General features: G+C 39.3%; 1 protein-coding gene across 1 annotated transcript in view; it reads left to right on the top strand.

The window, feature by feature from the left end:
* Nucleotides 1–419: 419 nt before the first annotated feature.
* The window catches only part of TTC33 (tetratricopeptide repeat domain 33), a 64,629-nt gene continuing 49,248 nt past the window's right edge, over nucleotides 420–15,800 (top strand). Inside the window, exon 1 of the mRNA XM_006889550.1 lies at nucleotides 420–641. Within this exon, the coding sequence (XP_006889612.1) occupies nucleotides 421–641 (221 nt within the window). The 5' untranslated portion in view covers nucleotide 420. The remainder of the gene's footprint in view (nucleotides 642–15,800) is intronic.

Below are 15,800 nucleotides of genomic sequence, written 5' to 3'. Positions count from 1 at the left end.
GTCAGCAGTGATTTGCTTTTTGACTTGATGGCAGAACAACAACAAATTAATAATAATTTCTTCTTGACAAAGCCAGTTTTCTTTTTCTCTAATTTCCCACATACCTTATTCTGCTCTGTGCATCTCTTAAAATGTTATTAAGTTGCTCATCTGTACTCCACACATTTTTAATAAACTGGTAGAGGACTTGATATGATCCAGACTTAATTTTTGACGAGCGTGCTTCATGATGGCTCCTCCATCAGGAGTCTGCTTCCACTAGGCAGTGTGTAGGGCCCAGCTGTCCTTTGTTATGATGTCAGTCATTAACAGTTTTTCTGTTATTTAAGTAGAGTATAAAAATGATGATGGTATGAGATGGGATGCTTTTGTAAGTGACCAGACTTGAATCGTAAAGTCTTTTCTTTATAATTTTCCAGAATGGCTTCCTTTGGATGGAAGAGAAAGATTGGTGAGAAGGTTTCCAGGGTCACTTCCCAGCAGTTTGAAGCCGAAGCTGCTGATGAGAAGGATGTAGTTGCGAATGATGAAGGGAACTGGGCTCATGCCATTAAACGTAAGAAAGAAATTCTCCTTGAAGGTTGTGCTGAGAAGAGTAAGCAGCTGAAGGATGAAGGAGCCAATTTGGCTGAAAATAAAAGGTATGATTTTAGTTTCCTTATTGAAAATTGTTCACTTTTTCTTACTAACTAGGGGTTAGGGATATTGTTGTGTGCTATCATGTTGGAACCAACTCATAGCTGACTCTCCAGCAGGTTTTCAGAGGCAGTAAATCACATAAGAGGAGATTGCTCCAGCCTTCTCTAACAGAGCAACCGGTGGATTTAAACCATGTGCCTGTGGGATTTTAACACAGCTTCTTACCACTAGGCCAGCAGAGCTCCCTAACTGGGATGAAGAGGTTTGAATTCTAGAAATGGATTTGTAAATTCTTACCTAGATGCTAAATGATTGAAAGATACAAGACATTTGAAGAAGAGTAACTGCTAACTAAAACTGCCATCTGGTTTGCAGCAGATAGTCCAAGCTGGTATCTTTCTCCTTGTGGCATATAATATAAGAAATTTTTATTTTGGGATAAATTGGGCATTTTGTGAATAGCACTTACAGCATGCACTTTTTATAAAAAAAGTTTTCAGATAGGTTACCATTTATTTCTTCCATGTTTTTAGAAGTACCGTTTTCTGATTAAAAGGGATATGTGATTAGGTATTATTGTCATGACATGAGTCCAGAACGAAGGCTGCATAGTGGAGTGGACCTGGGGAGAGGGATTGTAAAGCAATGAAAGAATTTTTCTTTTACTTTTCAAAGAGAAGAGTGTACTGGGGAAGGGGGGATGGGCAGGGAGAAAAGTGCAACAGTGAATGAATAGAAATCCAAAATCTGTAAATTTTCATTTACAATTAATAATAATAATTTAAAAAGAAACATACAAAAAGAAAAGGAAATAAAAAAAAAGAAGTACCATTTTGTGTGCAGGAATTTGATAATAGCTTTATTTACACATACTCTTTCTTCAGCTAAGCTGTCACACACTGTCAGTATGCACACTAATGTTTTTGTTCCCCCCCCCTTTCTTGTTTTGTCATTCTTGTTATACATTTTATTTATTTCAGTGGGAATGAAATATCTTTCTTCCATAAAACATGAGGACAGGAGGAGTTGTTAGTGGATTTTGTTGGGAAAACTAGATTAATATATGAAGGAAAATAAGACTATGTCCTAATCTATCATTGTCTCATGCAGAGATAGACTGTAGTGACTGAAAAACCTAAATGTAAAAGATATAACTGTGTAGCTAATTAAAGAAGATAGGAAAGAACTTTTAAAGAAATACCTTTTTAGGTTTTAAAATTTTTCAGCATACTTTAAAATTGAGTGAATAGTACAATATCAATGTAGATTAAACAGTTCTTAGTATTGGTTTCCTCCTACATACTCAAAACTTTGTTTCTGTTTATTTACATTTTTCCATTTGAAAATAAATTGTAAATATGACATATCATCCCAGTTCAACATGCTTTCCTAGGAATAAGAGTATTCTTTTACCTAATATTGATATATTGCCTTTGAAAATTCGTAATTTCATAATCAAAAAGGAAGTCTATATTTAGATTTTTTCCAATACTTCCCTAAAGTCTTACACAGTATACTTTTAAAACTAGGATTCTAATAGAATTTTCGTATTATGTTTGATTATTAGGTTTCTTTGTTGTTAGGTGCTGTCAAGTCAACTCCAGCTCCTAGCCACCCTGTGTACAACAGATTGAAACCTGCCCAGTTCTTTCCATTCTCCCAGTCTCCTCTCTGCCTCCTGTTGCAGTCATTGTGTCAGACTATCTGAGGATCTTCTTTTGCATCTATTAGTCTTTAATGGATCTCTTACATTTCCCTCCATGACATTAACTTTTCCAGTGATCATATTTGCTATTTAGATGTTTTTTTTTGTGAATGCTACTTAATTTGTTCTCTAGCTTGTGTATCTGTTTTTGTCCTTTTAAGAAAATAGTTTACTGAAATAACTAAACACAATGGAGAAGATTATATTAAAACTTTTAAAATAACATTACTGTCAAAGAGAAATCTTATTCATGTTTCTCAGCCAGCAGCAGATAAAAACTTACATGAATAACTCAGGATGAAAAAGAAAATTCCTTGAGTGTTAAAAATGTGTCTTGATTAAAGATCCTTGGCATATTCCTTTGGGAGTTAATACTGCTAACCCCAAAACAGCACTTCTGTGGCAGTTCAGATCCACCAGTGGTTCTATAGGACAAAGATGGGCAGTCTCCTGCTATGTATTTCTAGCTTTAGAAACCTGCTGGAGGTTCAACTGTAAGTTAATTTTGACCCATTAACAATGAGTGTGAGTTTTGAGGGCTTCTTTTTCCCCTCGGTAAAAACCTCTTAGTTAGCTGTGGGTTCTATTCTGTCATGCGAAACTCTCCTAGTGCTGCTGCTAGTCCTCACTGCGATCTTCCATGAAGTTTTAGGTCTCACTTACATTCCCTTTACTCAGGAATATATGTTTCTCTAAACTGGAAATCAGATTTAGAAGTTTTATTGAGGTTCTCATGAACTGTTTTTAGTTTGAGTATTTTATTGGAATGTTCTTTATGCTTTATCAGACTGGGAGATACATAGCATCTGGTCCTCTCTATTAGCATAGCCATCTGAAAACATTGTGCCTCTGTCTGTCTGTGTGCTGTGTTTAGTAGGCGCTGAAAGGCGTAGTTCTATAAAAACGTTAAACATTTGTCCTTGGGTAAGGAAATAAAGTTGGAAAATGATAATTGGTAGCGTGAGGAATGTGGATTAAAGATTTGCTTAAAATATGCATTTTTTTAGAATATATGCATGGTCAACATGAGTGGCAACTGGGTATCTGGTTGGGACAGAATATCCTGCAGCTCATCCAGAAAGCTAAAATCAGGATTGTGTGGTTTGAGATAGTACCGTCTGTGTTGTATTTAAGAGCCCAATAAATAGAAAGAAAATGAAGTAATGTTGAATGAAGTAACACTTTTTTCCTGCTTTCTTTTTCTTTTTGAGTAATAAACAAGATCGTGAGATGCTCTGTTAGTGTTTTTAACCTAAATAATCATGGTTGAGGAACCAACGTTATTGAATGATTGGTTGATTGGTTTTTCCATCCTACAGTTTATACACTATTTTTATAGTCTTCCTCTCTTTCAGTGACCTTCATTTTTCCGAGCATGATGTCCCTTTCCAAGGAACAGCTCCTCTTATTTATTATTTGCAGCCCCTGCAACGTAGCAACATTCTCCCCACTTTCTCCTTGTGTTTACCATTTTCCTTTATCCTTTTTTCCTATCCTTAGTCTCATATTATTGGTCATTGTAATGAGCATATACTTCGCTGGTGATATTATTTACTTTATTATCATGCCTATTGATGTAAGTTGGAAGACTAAAATGACCCAGTTTAGGCTGTGGTCTTTTTAGTCACTTGTATACATCTGAGGGATGGGCAGTGAGTAAGGATGACATAAAAATTGTTGATTCCTTTGTGTTACGATGTTGGAGAATGTTACTGAATATCCCATGGACTGAGAAGATGCATCCAGAGTGGTCCTTGGAGGCAAGGATGGAAAAACTTCATCACACATACTTTGGACATGTTGTTAGGAGGAGCTGTTCCTTGGAAAGGGACATCATGCTCGGAAAAATGAAGGTCACTGAAACAGAGGAAGACTCCCAACGAGATGGATTGACACAGCGTCACAGCCTGTGAGTTTGGCACAGGATACGACAAGGTTCAGGTCTATTACTCATATGAGTTGTACTTGACTCATTTGCACATAACAGCAACAGTTGTTTGGCTGAAAGTTGAATTACGAGGATGAATCTAGTTGCAGTATTGAAAGATATCTTAAGGCCATATCTTATATCTTGGGTCAGGATGAGTACCAACATATGTCAGACTGATGTTTTTCTACCATATAATTTTGTGCTTTGTTTTGGCAAAAAATATTAAATATACCATGGCTGCCAGAAGAACAGACAAATCTGTCTTGGAAGAAGTGCAACCAGAGTGCTTCTTAGAAGCAAGGATAGTGAGACTTTGTTTCACCTACTTGGGGTCTGTTCACAGGAAAGGCCAGTCCCTGCAGAGTGACATCAACTAACTCAGTGTCCACAACAGTGGGCTTAAGCACAACAGACATTATGAAGATGGGACAGATAGAGTTGCTGTGAGTTGGAACTGACCCAGCAGCACCTTACAACAGCAGTCCAGGGCCTCCTATTGTGACCTCTCTCCGAGGTGTTAGCAGTGGTTGCTGGCACCATCTCTCTCAGAATCATGGAGGATGGAGTTAGTGTGATACATTAGTTCTTTGGACTAATTGATGAGGAATTAACATTTTGGTTTCTGGTGCCACAGTATGTTGTTTGTTGTGTACTGTCAAGTAGGAACCAACCCATAGCTAACCCTCTAGTGGGTTTTCAGAGGCAGTAAACCACATCAGAGGAGATTGTCCATTTTTGTCCTGGAGAAGCAGCTAGTGGATTTGAACCACTTACCTTTGAGTTAGCAGTATAGTTCCTCACCACTAAGGCATCAGCTCCCTCTTTAATATATTAGCACCACAGATTCCTTTGAGAATGAAAGTTAGAAAATACATAAAAATTAAATACCACTAATAGAACACTGCATGGTTCAAAATTGGGAAGGGTGTGCGCCCGGGATCTTCATACCTGTTCAACCTGTATGCAGAACAGATTATCTGAGAGGCTGAGCTCTATGAGGAGAAGTGTGGTATCAGGATTGGTGGAAGATCTGTCAACAGTCTGCATTATGCAGATGGCACAACACTGCTTGCTGAAACTGAGGAGGACCTGAAGCGCTTGCTGCAGAGGGTCAAGGACTGCAGCCTTCAATATGGATTGAGGCTCAATATGAAGAAGACAACGATTCTCACCACTGGACCAGTTGGCAGCATCAGGATGGATGGTGAAGAGATTGAGATTGTTCACAGCTTTAGTCTGCTTGGCTCCACAGTCAACACTTTTGGCACTAGCAGCCAGGAAATTAAAAGGTGTATTGCAATGGGAAAGTCTGCTGTTAGGGACCTCCCCAAAGTATTGAAGAGCAGTGGTATCACTCTTGAGACTAAGGTATGTCTGATACAGGCCATGGGCTTTGCAATCACTTGTTATGCATCAGAGAGTTGGACAATGACTAGGGAGGCTAGAAGGAGAATTGATGCCTTTGAGCTGTGGTGCTGGAGAAGAGTATTGAGAGTACCATGGACTGCTAAGAAAACAAACAGATTCAACCTGGAGAGGGTTAAACCGGGCTGCTCCTTGGAGGCAAGGTTTCTGGGGCTTCGTCTGACATACTTTGGACATGTTGTAAGGAGGGACAGGTCCTTGGAGAGGGACATCATGCTTGGGAGGGTGGAGGGACGGCGCAGGAGGGGAAGACCCTCTATGAGATGGATTGATTCAGTGACTGGGGTAATCGGGATGGGTGTGTCAGAGGCAGTGCAATTGGCTCAGGATAGAGCAGGGTTTAAGGCTGTTGTACATAGGGTCGCTATGAGTCGCAAGCGACTCGACGGCACATAACAACAACAACAATGGAAGTCTGGTGGCTTAGTGGCAAGAAGCTGCTCTGCAATTCCCAAGGCATGTGGTTCGAGGCCACCAGGTATTCCACCGGAAAAGGATGAGCAGTCTTCTCCCATGCAAGTAACTACCTCTGAGAACCCAGCAGAGGGTCAGCTCTGGGTCGGTTCTGACTTGACGGTACACAACAATAACCACTACAACAGGTTAATAGTCTAATAATGTGCTGGTAATTTTCATTTGTTATGCTTTAGTCATGATGATTTTTTTCTTTTTATTAATGGCCACTATAAAAAGGATCACAATAGACTGTCTTAGAGTCTGGAAAAATCTGGAACAAAAATAAAAAATATAAGAAAAGGTCAGACTTACTGGTTTGATAGAAACTGGTGGAACTCGCTGGACGGTGGCCTTTAGTCACCCTTGGAAGCTGTAACAGAGTTCACCTCCATTACTCAACTTGCAGCCAAATGATAGACAGGCCTTCAGGGTGGCCAAGGGGGCAAAAGAACAGCATTTGCACAAGTAAAACCTTGAAGCCAAGAAAGGGTAGGTTATTGGAGATTAATCTTAATTAAAGAAAATTCATGGAGATGTGAATTACAGAGAGAAAGTGGAAATGAGGGATTATGTCATGGTTATTGTAATTAATATTATGAAACAAAATGTGCATGAATGGCTAAATGAAAAAATCAGTATACTTTATAAACTTTTATTTAAATAACAATAAAAAATATTTTTCACTCACAGAACTTTGCAAGACTGACCATTCTGTTTTAGATGACAGAAAACTATAAAATTTCCACATTTATATAATTTTCAGAACATCCATAAAACGTTTTAGAAATTCCTGTAAATGCCTATTTAAAGTTCATTAACATTGTTGTTTTTGCTGCTTCCTGTAGACCACACTAGTTTGTGGAAGGGCAAAACAGTTCAGTGATTGCCATGGGATTTCCTCTGAATTTCCGTGGTGGAGGACAGATAACAACTTTATGGATAAACAAAATAACTCTTGCTTTCTGCCTGCTTGTCAAAACATTGAATCATTTCACTGAAATCAGCTGATTGAATGCTTTATTTTGAAAGGCAAAGATGGAGATGATTAAGCTTTTGGCTGTTTAACATTTTTTAAGAGTAACATACGTGACTTGAGGTCTGAGATGATCTCAGTTTCTGGCCTCTGGTTTCTGTCCTCTTACCCTTTAGGTTTCTGTTCATGTATCACCTTCTCTGTCCACCCTGTGTGATACGGTACTCCATACTTCTCTATTATATCAATGTGGTTTAATGATTTTCTGCTTTTTCTTCCTTCATACACTTATTTAGTTACTTGTTTGAATGCTGCTTTTTTTTTTTTTAAGAAATGTAAACTCTAGGATAGTAGAAGAAGCCCTGGTGCTTCTTGGACTCACCAGCTGTTCTGTAGACGAATGATATAGTGATCTGCTCTGTCAAGACTTATATCCCTGTGAACCCCTTAGAGCAGTTCTGTTCCAATCCTATAGGGTCACTGTGAGCTGAAACTGAGGAAAGGTCAGTGGATTTTTTTTTAAAGACAGTTGAGACTCAATTTGACTTATTCTACTTTTTCTTCAACTGTTGTTGCTAACATTGAGGAGAATGGGAATCCCAGAACACTTAATTGTGCTCATATGAAAACTATACTCGGACCAGGAAGCAGTCATCAGAACAGATCAGGGAAACACCGCAGGGCTCAAAATCAGGAAAAGAGTGCATTAGGGATGTGTCCCTTCTCCCTGCTTTTTCAATCTGAATGTGGAACAGATCACTTGGGAGGTTGGGCTTTATGATGAAGAATGTGACATCTCAATTGGAGGAAGAGGCATCAACAATCCACATTGTACAGATGACAGAACTTTGGTTGCCAAAACTCATGTGGAACTGAAACATTTGCTGCAGAAGGTCAAAAACTAATCTTGATTATACTTGATAGCATCTAACAGCAACCACCACCCTGAATTAGGGAGCTCTGATGGCTTAGTGGTAAGAAGCTGCACTGCAACCCCAGAGTCATGCAATTTGAATCCACCAGCAGCTCTCAGAGAAGGATGGTCAGTCAAGCCCTTCCATGTGATTTATTGCCTCTGAAAACCCTCTGGAGGTCAGCTGTGGGTCAGTTCCAACTCAGCAACATACAGCAACAGCATACTGTAATAGAAAAATGAGAACCTTACTTGCTGAAAGTGAGGACTTGAAACACGTCCTGTAGATCAAAAACTATAGCCTTCAGTATGGATTACATCTCAACATCAAGAAAACAAAAATTCTCACTACTGGACTGATAAACAACATCATAATAGATGGGAAAAAAAGTTGAAATGGTCTGTGATTTAATCTTACTTGAATCCACAGTCAACATCATGGGTACCAATAGCCAGGAAGTCAGGAGATAGACTGGGAAAGGCTGCTGTAAGAGACCTCTTCCTATTACAGAAGAGCAGTGATGTCAATTTGAAGACTATTGTGTGTCTGATTTAAACCTTGGTCTTTTGAGTCATTTGCTTTGCATCTGAAAGCTTGACAATGAATAGGATGATAGGAGGAAAATGGATGCCTTTGAGCTGTGGTGTTGGAGAAGAGTACTGAATAGCCCATGGACTGCCAAAAGAACAAACAGATATGTCTTGGAGAAAGAACAACCAGAATGTTCTTTGAAGGTAAATAGGACAAAACTTCATCTCCCATACTTTGGACATGTTGTTAGAAGAGGCTGTTTCTTGGAAAGAGAATTCATGCTTGGAAAGGTGGAGGGTAGGCAAAACAGAAGATGACCCTTACCTAGATGGATTGACACAGTGACTGCAGCAAGGGGCTGAAGTATGTCAGAAATGATGGAAACAGCACAGGATAGGACAGAATTCAGATCTGTTGCTTACAGTGCTATTATGAATCATGCTTGATTTGAGGGAACCTAACAACAGTAACAACCCTATAGTAGTCATGATTCTAACAAAAAGGCTAGTTTACTCTTTTGATCCATCCTGAGTGATTTTGGTGTTTTACAGAGACAGTGTAGTGAATACAGGTAGGAGAATGGATTCTGGAGTCAGATTGCCTCAGTTCAAATTCCATTTCTTTTCCTTTCTGTCTATAAACATTGGACACATTATTAACTCCTCTTACTTGTCAGTTTCTTTTTCTGTAAAATGAGAATGTCTATAATATAGACTATATAGTCTATGTATGTCTGTTGTATACAAAGGGATTAAAGAGCAAGTTTGTGTAAGAGACCATGCAGTGAATTTTCTTTGGATATTTTAGCACTTCATATGTGATTTGTATATTTAATATAATTTTAGGAATATTTTTATTAATAAGCTATTTTATTAGATATAAAACTGGAGCTCTGGTGGCCTAGTGGTAGTTGTAGATGGCACATGGGTTGAATCCACCAACTGCTATGCTGGAGAAAGATGAAACAAGACTCCCATGTGATTTACAGTCTCTGACGCTATTAAATGAGAAAAGAACAAAAGAAACAAAAGTTGCTGAATGGTCAGCTATGAGTTGGTTCTGGCTCAACAACACTTAGCACATGGAGAAAAGTCATTGTGGTTCCCTTTGGCTTTCAGGGAGGAGTGATAGGGAATGGCAAAGGATACACGGACAAAGGAGTTTAATGAGAACTGGCTTTAACAAGCACTGTGGCAATGGGACAATTAAAACAGACTTTCAAGGAGGGGAAAAAAAAAGAGAAACGAACTAGTGGATTAGAGAAAATAGTGCAACAATGAATGGAAATCCAGATCTCTGTAAATGTTCATGAAAATTAATAAAATTTAATAAAAATTAAAAAAAATATTTTAACCACTAGATGGTGATATTGGATTGTTTAACCCTGTGGTCTGGTTTTTCTCTGAAGAGTCCGTGAATGTAGTAGAATTTGCCATGAATCTTCTCTCTTGTGTAGAAAAGTAAGCCTATGAAAGTGAATCTGAGGGGAGTCTGTTTGTCTGATACATTTTTATTGATTTCCAACACTTAAGTGTTTGGTGACAGTGGTCTTGCGTCAGATTCAATGAAAAAAAAAAAGCAGCTTTCAGTGCGGAATGCCTTCTTACCCATATCACGTTTTACAGCCTTACCTTATTTGCACCCACTCTATCCACCTTTACTCTGTTACATAATAATGAAGTTTCCTTGCTTTTATCAAAGGGTCAGCCTCCTATACAGTGGAACCCATTCCTTCTTGCCTTCTCCAGGATATTGCTCTTAACAGTTACCCCCTATCTCTAATTTTTATATGATCTATTTTATATTATTTGGTGTTCTGGGTCATGTACCCAGAAAACTGGGTACAACACACTATTTCTCTCTTTTGGTTTCTTCTCACTGGCCTGTAAACAACCCCTGATAACATACATTTAAAATGTTTCTCTTGCCTGTATGTACTCCACCATTTCTCTGGTCCCCCATCACTACAAACCATTTCTTCTTTTTATTCAATTACTTTTACTTGCTTTCTCTAATTTAGAATCTTTTAAATGTACATGAATTTTGTTTGTACTGCTACACTAGGAATTTGTAGTTTTTCTCCACAAAGTTCTTAAGGAATTGATTCTCTGATTTTCTTGTCAGCCTGCTTCAAGGAAATTTTATTTAATATGCTTGCGCACAGTTTGGCCTATATCAAATAATTGTTTAAGCGTCTAAACATCTGCTAGGAGAACAAACAGGTTTGTCCTGGAGAGGGTAAATCTGGCCTGTTCCTTTGAGTCAAGGATTTTGCAGCTTCGTCTGACATACTTTGGACATGTTGCAAGGAGGGACCAGTCTTTGGAGAGGGACATCGTGTTTGGGACAGAGCAGAAGAGGAAGACCCTCTATGAGATGGATTGATGCAGTGATTGGAATAGTGGGAGTAGGTGTGTCAGAGACTGAGGTTGGCACAAGATAGAGCAGGATTTAGGGCTCTTTGTATATAGGGTCACTATGAGTTGCAAGCGACTTGATGCCATATAACAGCAAACAACAAACATCTGAGCAACAAACTGAGCGGATTCTTCTGGAGAAAGCATAGTTGAACAGTGAGATCACTGGGTAGTCGAAGAGAAGACCGTATATCCAGGTCTCCTCACTCTGATGTGAGGGGAACACTGGATATGCAGTGTTACCAGACATCACTGGTCTCAAGCCATTGTTTCTGCCTGCCACTGTTACAGATACAGTAGGAATGTCATCTACGTGTTTAGCTTTAATCCTCAGAGTTTCATCTGGTCCTTTGTGGGCAGGTGTCACTCCAGGTTTACATGGAATGCCAAAACTTTCACAAGCTGCCTTGATTTTTTTTTTTATAAATTCCATTTTTTTAGGCAATCTGCTTTATTTTTTATTTATTACATATTTTTATTGGTTTTCATACAGTCATTCATATACATTGTTTTATGCATGTACATTGTTTTTTATATTATCTTTGACTTACCCTGTATTATGTTCATGTATATAGTGGGTTTATCCCCCCCTTACAGTCATCTTACTAATAACTACTTTAGTGAAAGCATTTGAGTCAGCTACTTCATGCCTTGTGCCTTAATAAAATTCCATTTCTTGATAAATGATCCTCTCAGATTTCTGTCTTTACTCTTTCACTATAACCACTTTTGTAAAGATTAACAGTGACCTGCCAGTGACCACTCATATTTAATATTCTTTGCGTGCTTTCCCCCTTCAGAATCTATTTTCTGAATATAAATCGGTTCCAGTGTTTAAAAAGTACTTTTATTTCCCATATAAATTCTTCTACTTGAATTGATACAATCTTCTGCTTTCAGTGCTCTCTGTAGTTATGATTATTGAGTATATGGGCTCTCCTGCCATCAGAATGTCAAGCCCATAAATCTCCAGTGCCTCAGAATGTCAAGCCCATAAATCCCCAGGGCCTACTTTCCACTCACTTGGATAGATATTAAAACTCAGTGTTCAAATGCATTGTCACTGAGTCACAACCAACAGGTTTTCAGAAGCTGTAAATTACATGGGAGGAAATTGCTCATCCTCTTTCTTTGAGCAGCTGATGAATTTGATTTGGATTGGCGGTGCAGTACCATATCCACTAAGGCCACAAGCGGGCCTTGGGATGTACATGTACTACTTGTACAGACATATCTCTTGACTCCCCACTCCCCACCCCACCAAATATCTGGTCCTTTTCAGTCTTCTGATGTCAGTACAAAGGAACCCATTTGCTCAAATTCTCAAGGCAAAAAATACTAGGAATAAACTGGTATTTATATACTGGTTATATGCTGGTTTATATACTATCTCAGGGGTCACTGGCCTCCAGCTCTGCTTCTGAGGCAGCTCATGCTGTTCTCGTGGGCATAACCATCTGGTGGTGGTGGCTGCCCTCACAGACCAGATGTCTCCCAAATATGGTGCTGGCAGACAGTGAAAGACCACTCGACACTGGCCAGATCAGACCATAGAGCCTCTGGAAGGACTGTGCAATGCAATCCTGAAGCAGGAGAGATAAACCCTTTTGCGGTAGACTTTGACAAATGGAAGGGGGCCTGTGGATAAATGATTTTTCCTTATTCCCTCCAATAAAGTGTCTGTAAGACACCTGATCTTCATACAGTCTCTTTGAAGAAGTTCTGCAAGATTATTTGTTTGTGAAGCTGAAACTAGCTTATACACTAATTTGTAGTTTATTGTCTCCCCTTCTTTCCTCATTTCTCTTTTCTCCTCATTCTCCCAGTAAAGAGTTAGCCATTGAGCTATAGCAATCAGGCTGGATGTTTTCCTTTTTTTCACTCTTCTGTGTGTGTGTGTGTTTTCCTTTTTTCACTCTTCTTGTGTGTGTGTGTGTGTATCTCAATCACCTGTGTACATAGACATCCAGACATAGCATATATATGGAGAGAGATTGATATTTAGTTCAAGAAAATGGTTTAAATTCTTATGGAGACAAGTCCTAGGTCTGTAGGTCAGAACATAAGAGAGAAGTGCCTCAGATGGCAGAGTCCAAGTCATTAGGCAGTCTGCTGGCTTTGGAGGCTCCCGGTTCAGTGGCTGACTGGCATGACAAAGGTCATTTGTTGGATAGCAGGCTCTGCAGAAGCTGAAGGTCATTGGTGGGAAGCAGGGTCACAGACCACTGGATTTGGATACTGATGAATAAAGTCTCTCAAAGTGTGGCAGGCCACTAGTTCAGTGTCTGGAGACCACAAGCCAGATCTGAAAAAAGGTCCTTTAGCTTTTTTTTTTCAGTGTCCAAACATAAGTCCCTTGCAGTCCACATCCTGGAGGAGATATGACTAATTAGGTAAGGGTAATCAGATCTGATTATAATCCTGCCTTATCAACATCATAGTGATTACACTGTATAACACACACATTAGTAATTGAGGATCATGGCCAAATTGACACACAATATTCACCATCACCCTAATCCAAGCTGAATTGTCTTTACTATTAAAACATTTTCTGTATCTGTTCCCCCGTCTAATTTTACCATCATTCTAGTCTGTTCTTGTCATGTTTTTTGAGCATCTGGTGGCTTTGAACCACATACCTCTGGGATTGCAGTGCAGCTTCTTGCCACTAGGCCACCAGAGCTCCCTATGTTCTTGTCATGTTAACTAGATTACTCTGACAGTCTCTTAATTGGTTTTGCACCTCTTTACAATGTTCTCCACTCTCAAGCTTGACTTCCCCCCCCCCATTCTTTTCTTTTTCTTTTATTATACTAGTTGATTTACAAAATTCTGATACACTGTTTTCCAGACCAGACCTTGAGGGTAGAAGCAGAGGGAGGAGGAGTTAATCTTGGGGTACAATTTGATGGGGAGGGGATGAGGGAAATTGGAAGAGGTTGGTCTTGACTAATCTTTTGAAAATATACATCAGTTAATGTTTCTCCATCATAAGTACGGTTTTTTTTATCACTTAAAATTAAACCCACACTCACAGGGAGCTCTGGCCTAGTGGCAAGACGCTGCACTACAATCCCAGAGGAACGCAGTTCAAATCTACCAGATGCTCTGCTGGAGAAGGAGGGGGCAATCTCCTCCTGTACCAGTCAGATCTGATTTGACGGTACATGTAAAATTACAATTAAAAAAAAATTTAAACCCACACTCATGACCTTGCCTAAATGATAATAATCTGTCTGACCTTTCACTCTGGTTATCCCCTCTCTCCTGTATCTATCCTGGCTGGCTTTCTTTTCGTCAAAACAAGGGCCTTGGGCCTATATTGGGCCCTTCCCTTTATTTAAAATGAACTCTTTCCAAATGTTCAGTTGGCTGGCAACTTTTGTCATTCAAGGGTCAGCTCATATGTTCTTCTAGAGGTCTTTCTTGGCCTCTTATTTGTGGAGCCACTTGGTAATTCCCTCTCATATTCTCCTTGTTTTCAATTATGATACTTGCCGTGTGTTAACATTTGCTTGTTGTCTTCTGCATTTTCTTCTCTCCACATTACTCCTCATATCCCACATACTATAAAATGTGAGTTCAGAATTGTTGAATGCTATATCTTCTAACCAGAGGACTACCTGGTCAAGAGTAAATGCTTAATATATATGTTAATGAATAAGGGATCATCTCTATAATTTATTAAGTATAAAAGTATAGTAAATTAGGAATCTAATTGGGAACAAAGTAGTTAAACATTGCCAGTTCTATCTAGTAAACCAGCATGCTGGCTACCTATTTTGCTTGATCACCAGCTGTTCTTTACCTTGGGTTATTATGGTCGTACCCTTCCCTTGTACAATCTCTGGAGCCATCCACTGGGCTTCCTTCCCTGTGCTGGTTCAGTTGTGTACTGCGAAGGTTGTCTTTAAGCTGGCTGAATCAGCCTCTGGTCACTTATTAACCATAGTAACTTTAAACAAGGTTTTTATCTTTTAATGCTTCCTATAAAACAGCTGCAATAGGACCATGTATGTTCACTGTGTTCCAAACTGAAGTTGAATTAAGAGATAGGCTGTAAAAGTTATGAAAGACCATTGATTTATTAGGTGCCAAGTTTCCTATGACTCCAAAATGGCGGAACTAGGGTAGTGTTAACCTTTGTTTCTATGTCAGGAGAAGTAAACCAAGGAGAGAAATGTGGATGAGGAGGGTGAGAATCAGAATGTAGTGAGGGAAAGACAACAAAAAAATACTAAAACATGTCAGGATTTAAAAAAAACACAAAAGGAGAGATGTTGGTAGGGAGTTACTAAGTGGACAGAATTGGTAGCCAGGAAAGGCCTCTTTAGGAAGTAAATATCCACCAGTTTTTGCTTTACTTTGTTGTTGTTTGTGCCTTTAAGTTGATTGCAACTCATAGCAAACCTTTGAGCAGTGGTCTGAAGCCTTGCCCATACCATCCAGAACCATCCCCAGTCTCTGCCATGCTCAAGCCAATTGTTGGAGTCACTGTATCAATTCATGCTATTGAGGGTCTTCTCTTTCACTGACCCTTTCAAGAAACTGGGCCCTCCTGACAACATGCCCAAAATACGTGAGGTGAACTTTCACCATCCTTGACTCAAACAGATCTTAGAGAATGTACTTTACTTTAGCTGGTGGAAAATGGCTCACTTGTTCTTTTAAACTTTGTTGTTGTTGTTGTTATGTGCCGTCGAGTCACCTGCGACTCATAGTGACCCTATGTACAACAGCCCTAAACTCCGCTCTGTCCTGTGCCAATCGCACCGTCTCTGACACTCCCATCCCAATTATCCCAGTC

The sequence above is a fragment of the Elephantulus edwardii genome, unplaced genomic scaffold (assembly GCF_000299155.1).
Source record: "Elephantulus edwardii isolate Elephantulus edwardi_28Jun2011 unplaced genomic scaffold, EleEdw1.0 scaffold00079, whole genome shotgun sequence".
NCBI classification, from domain to species: Eukaryota; Metazoa; Chordata; class Mammalia; order Macroscelidea; family Macroscelididae; genus Elephantulus; species Elephantulus edwardii.
The sequence above is the reverse complement of the archived record's forward strand: the minus strand, read 5'-3'. Positions and strand labels throughout refer to the sequence as shown.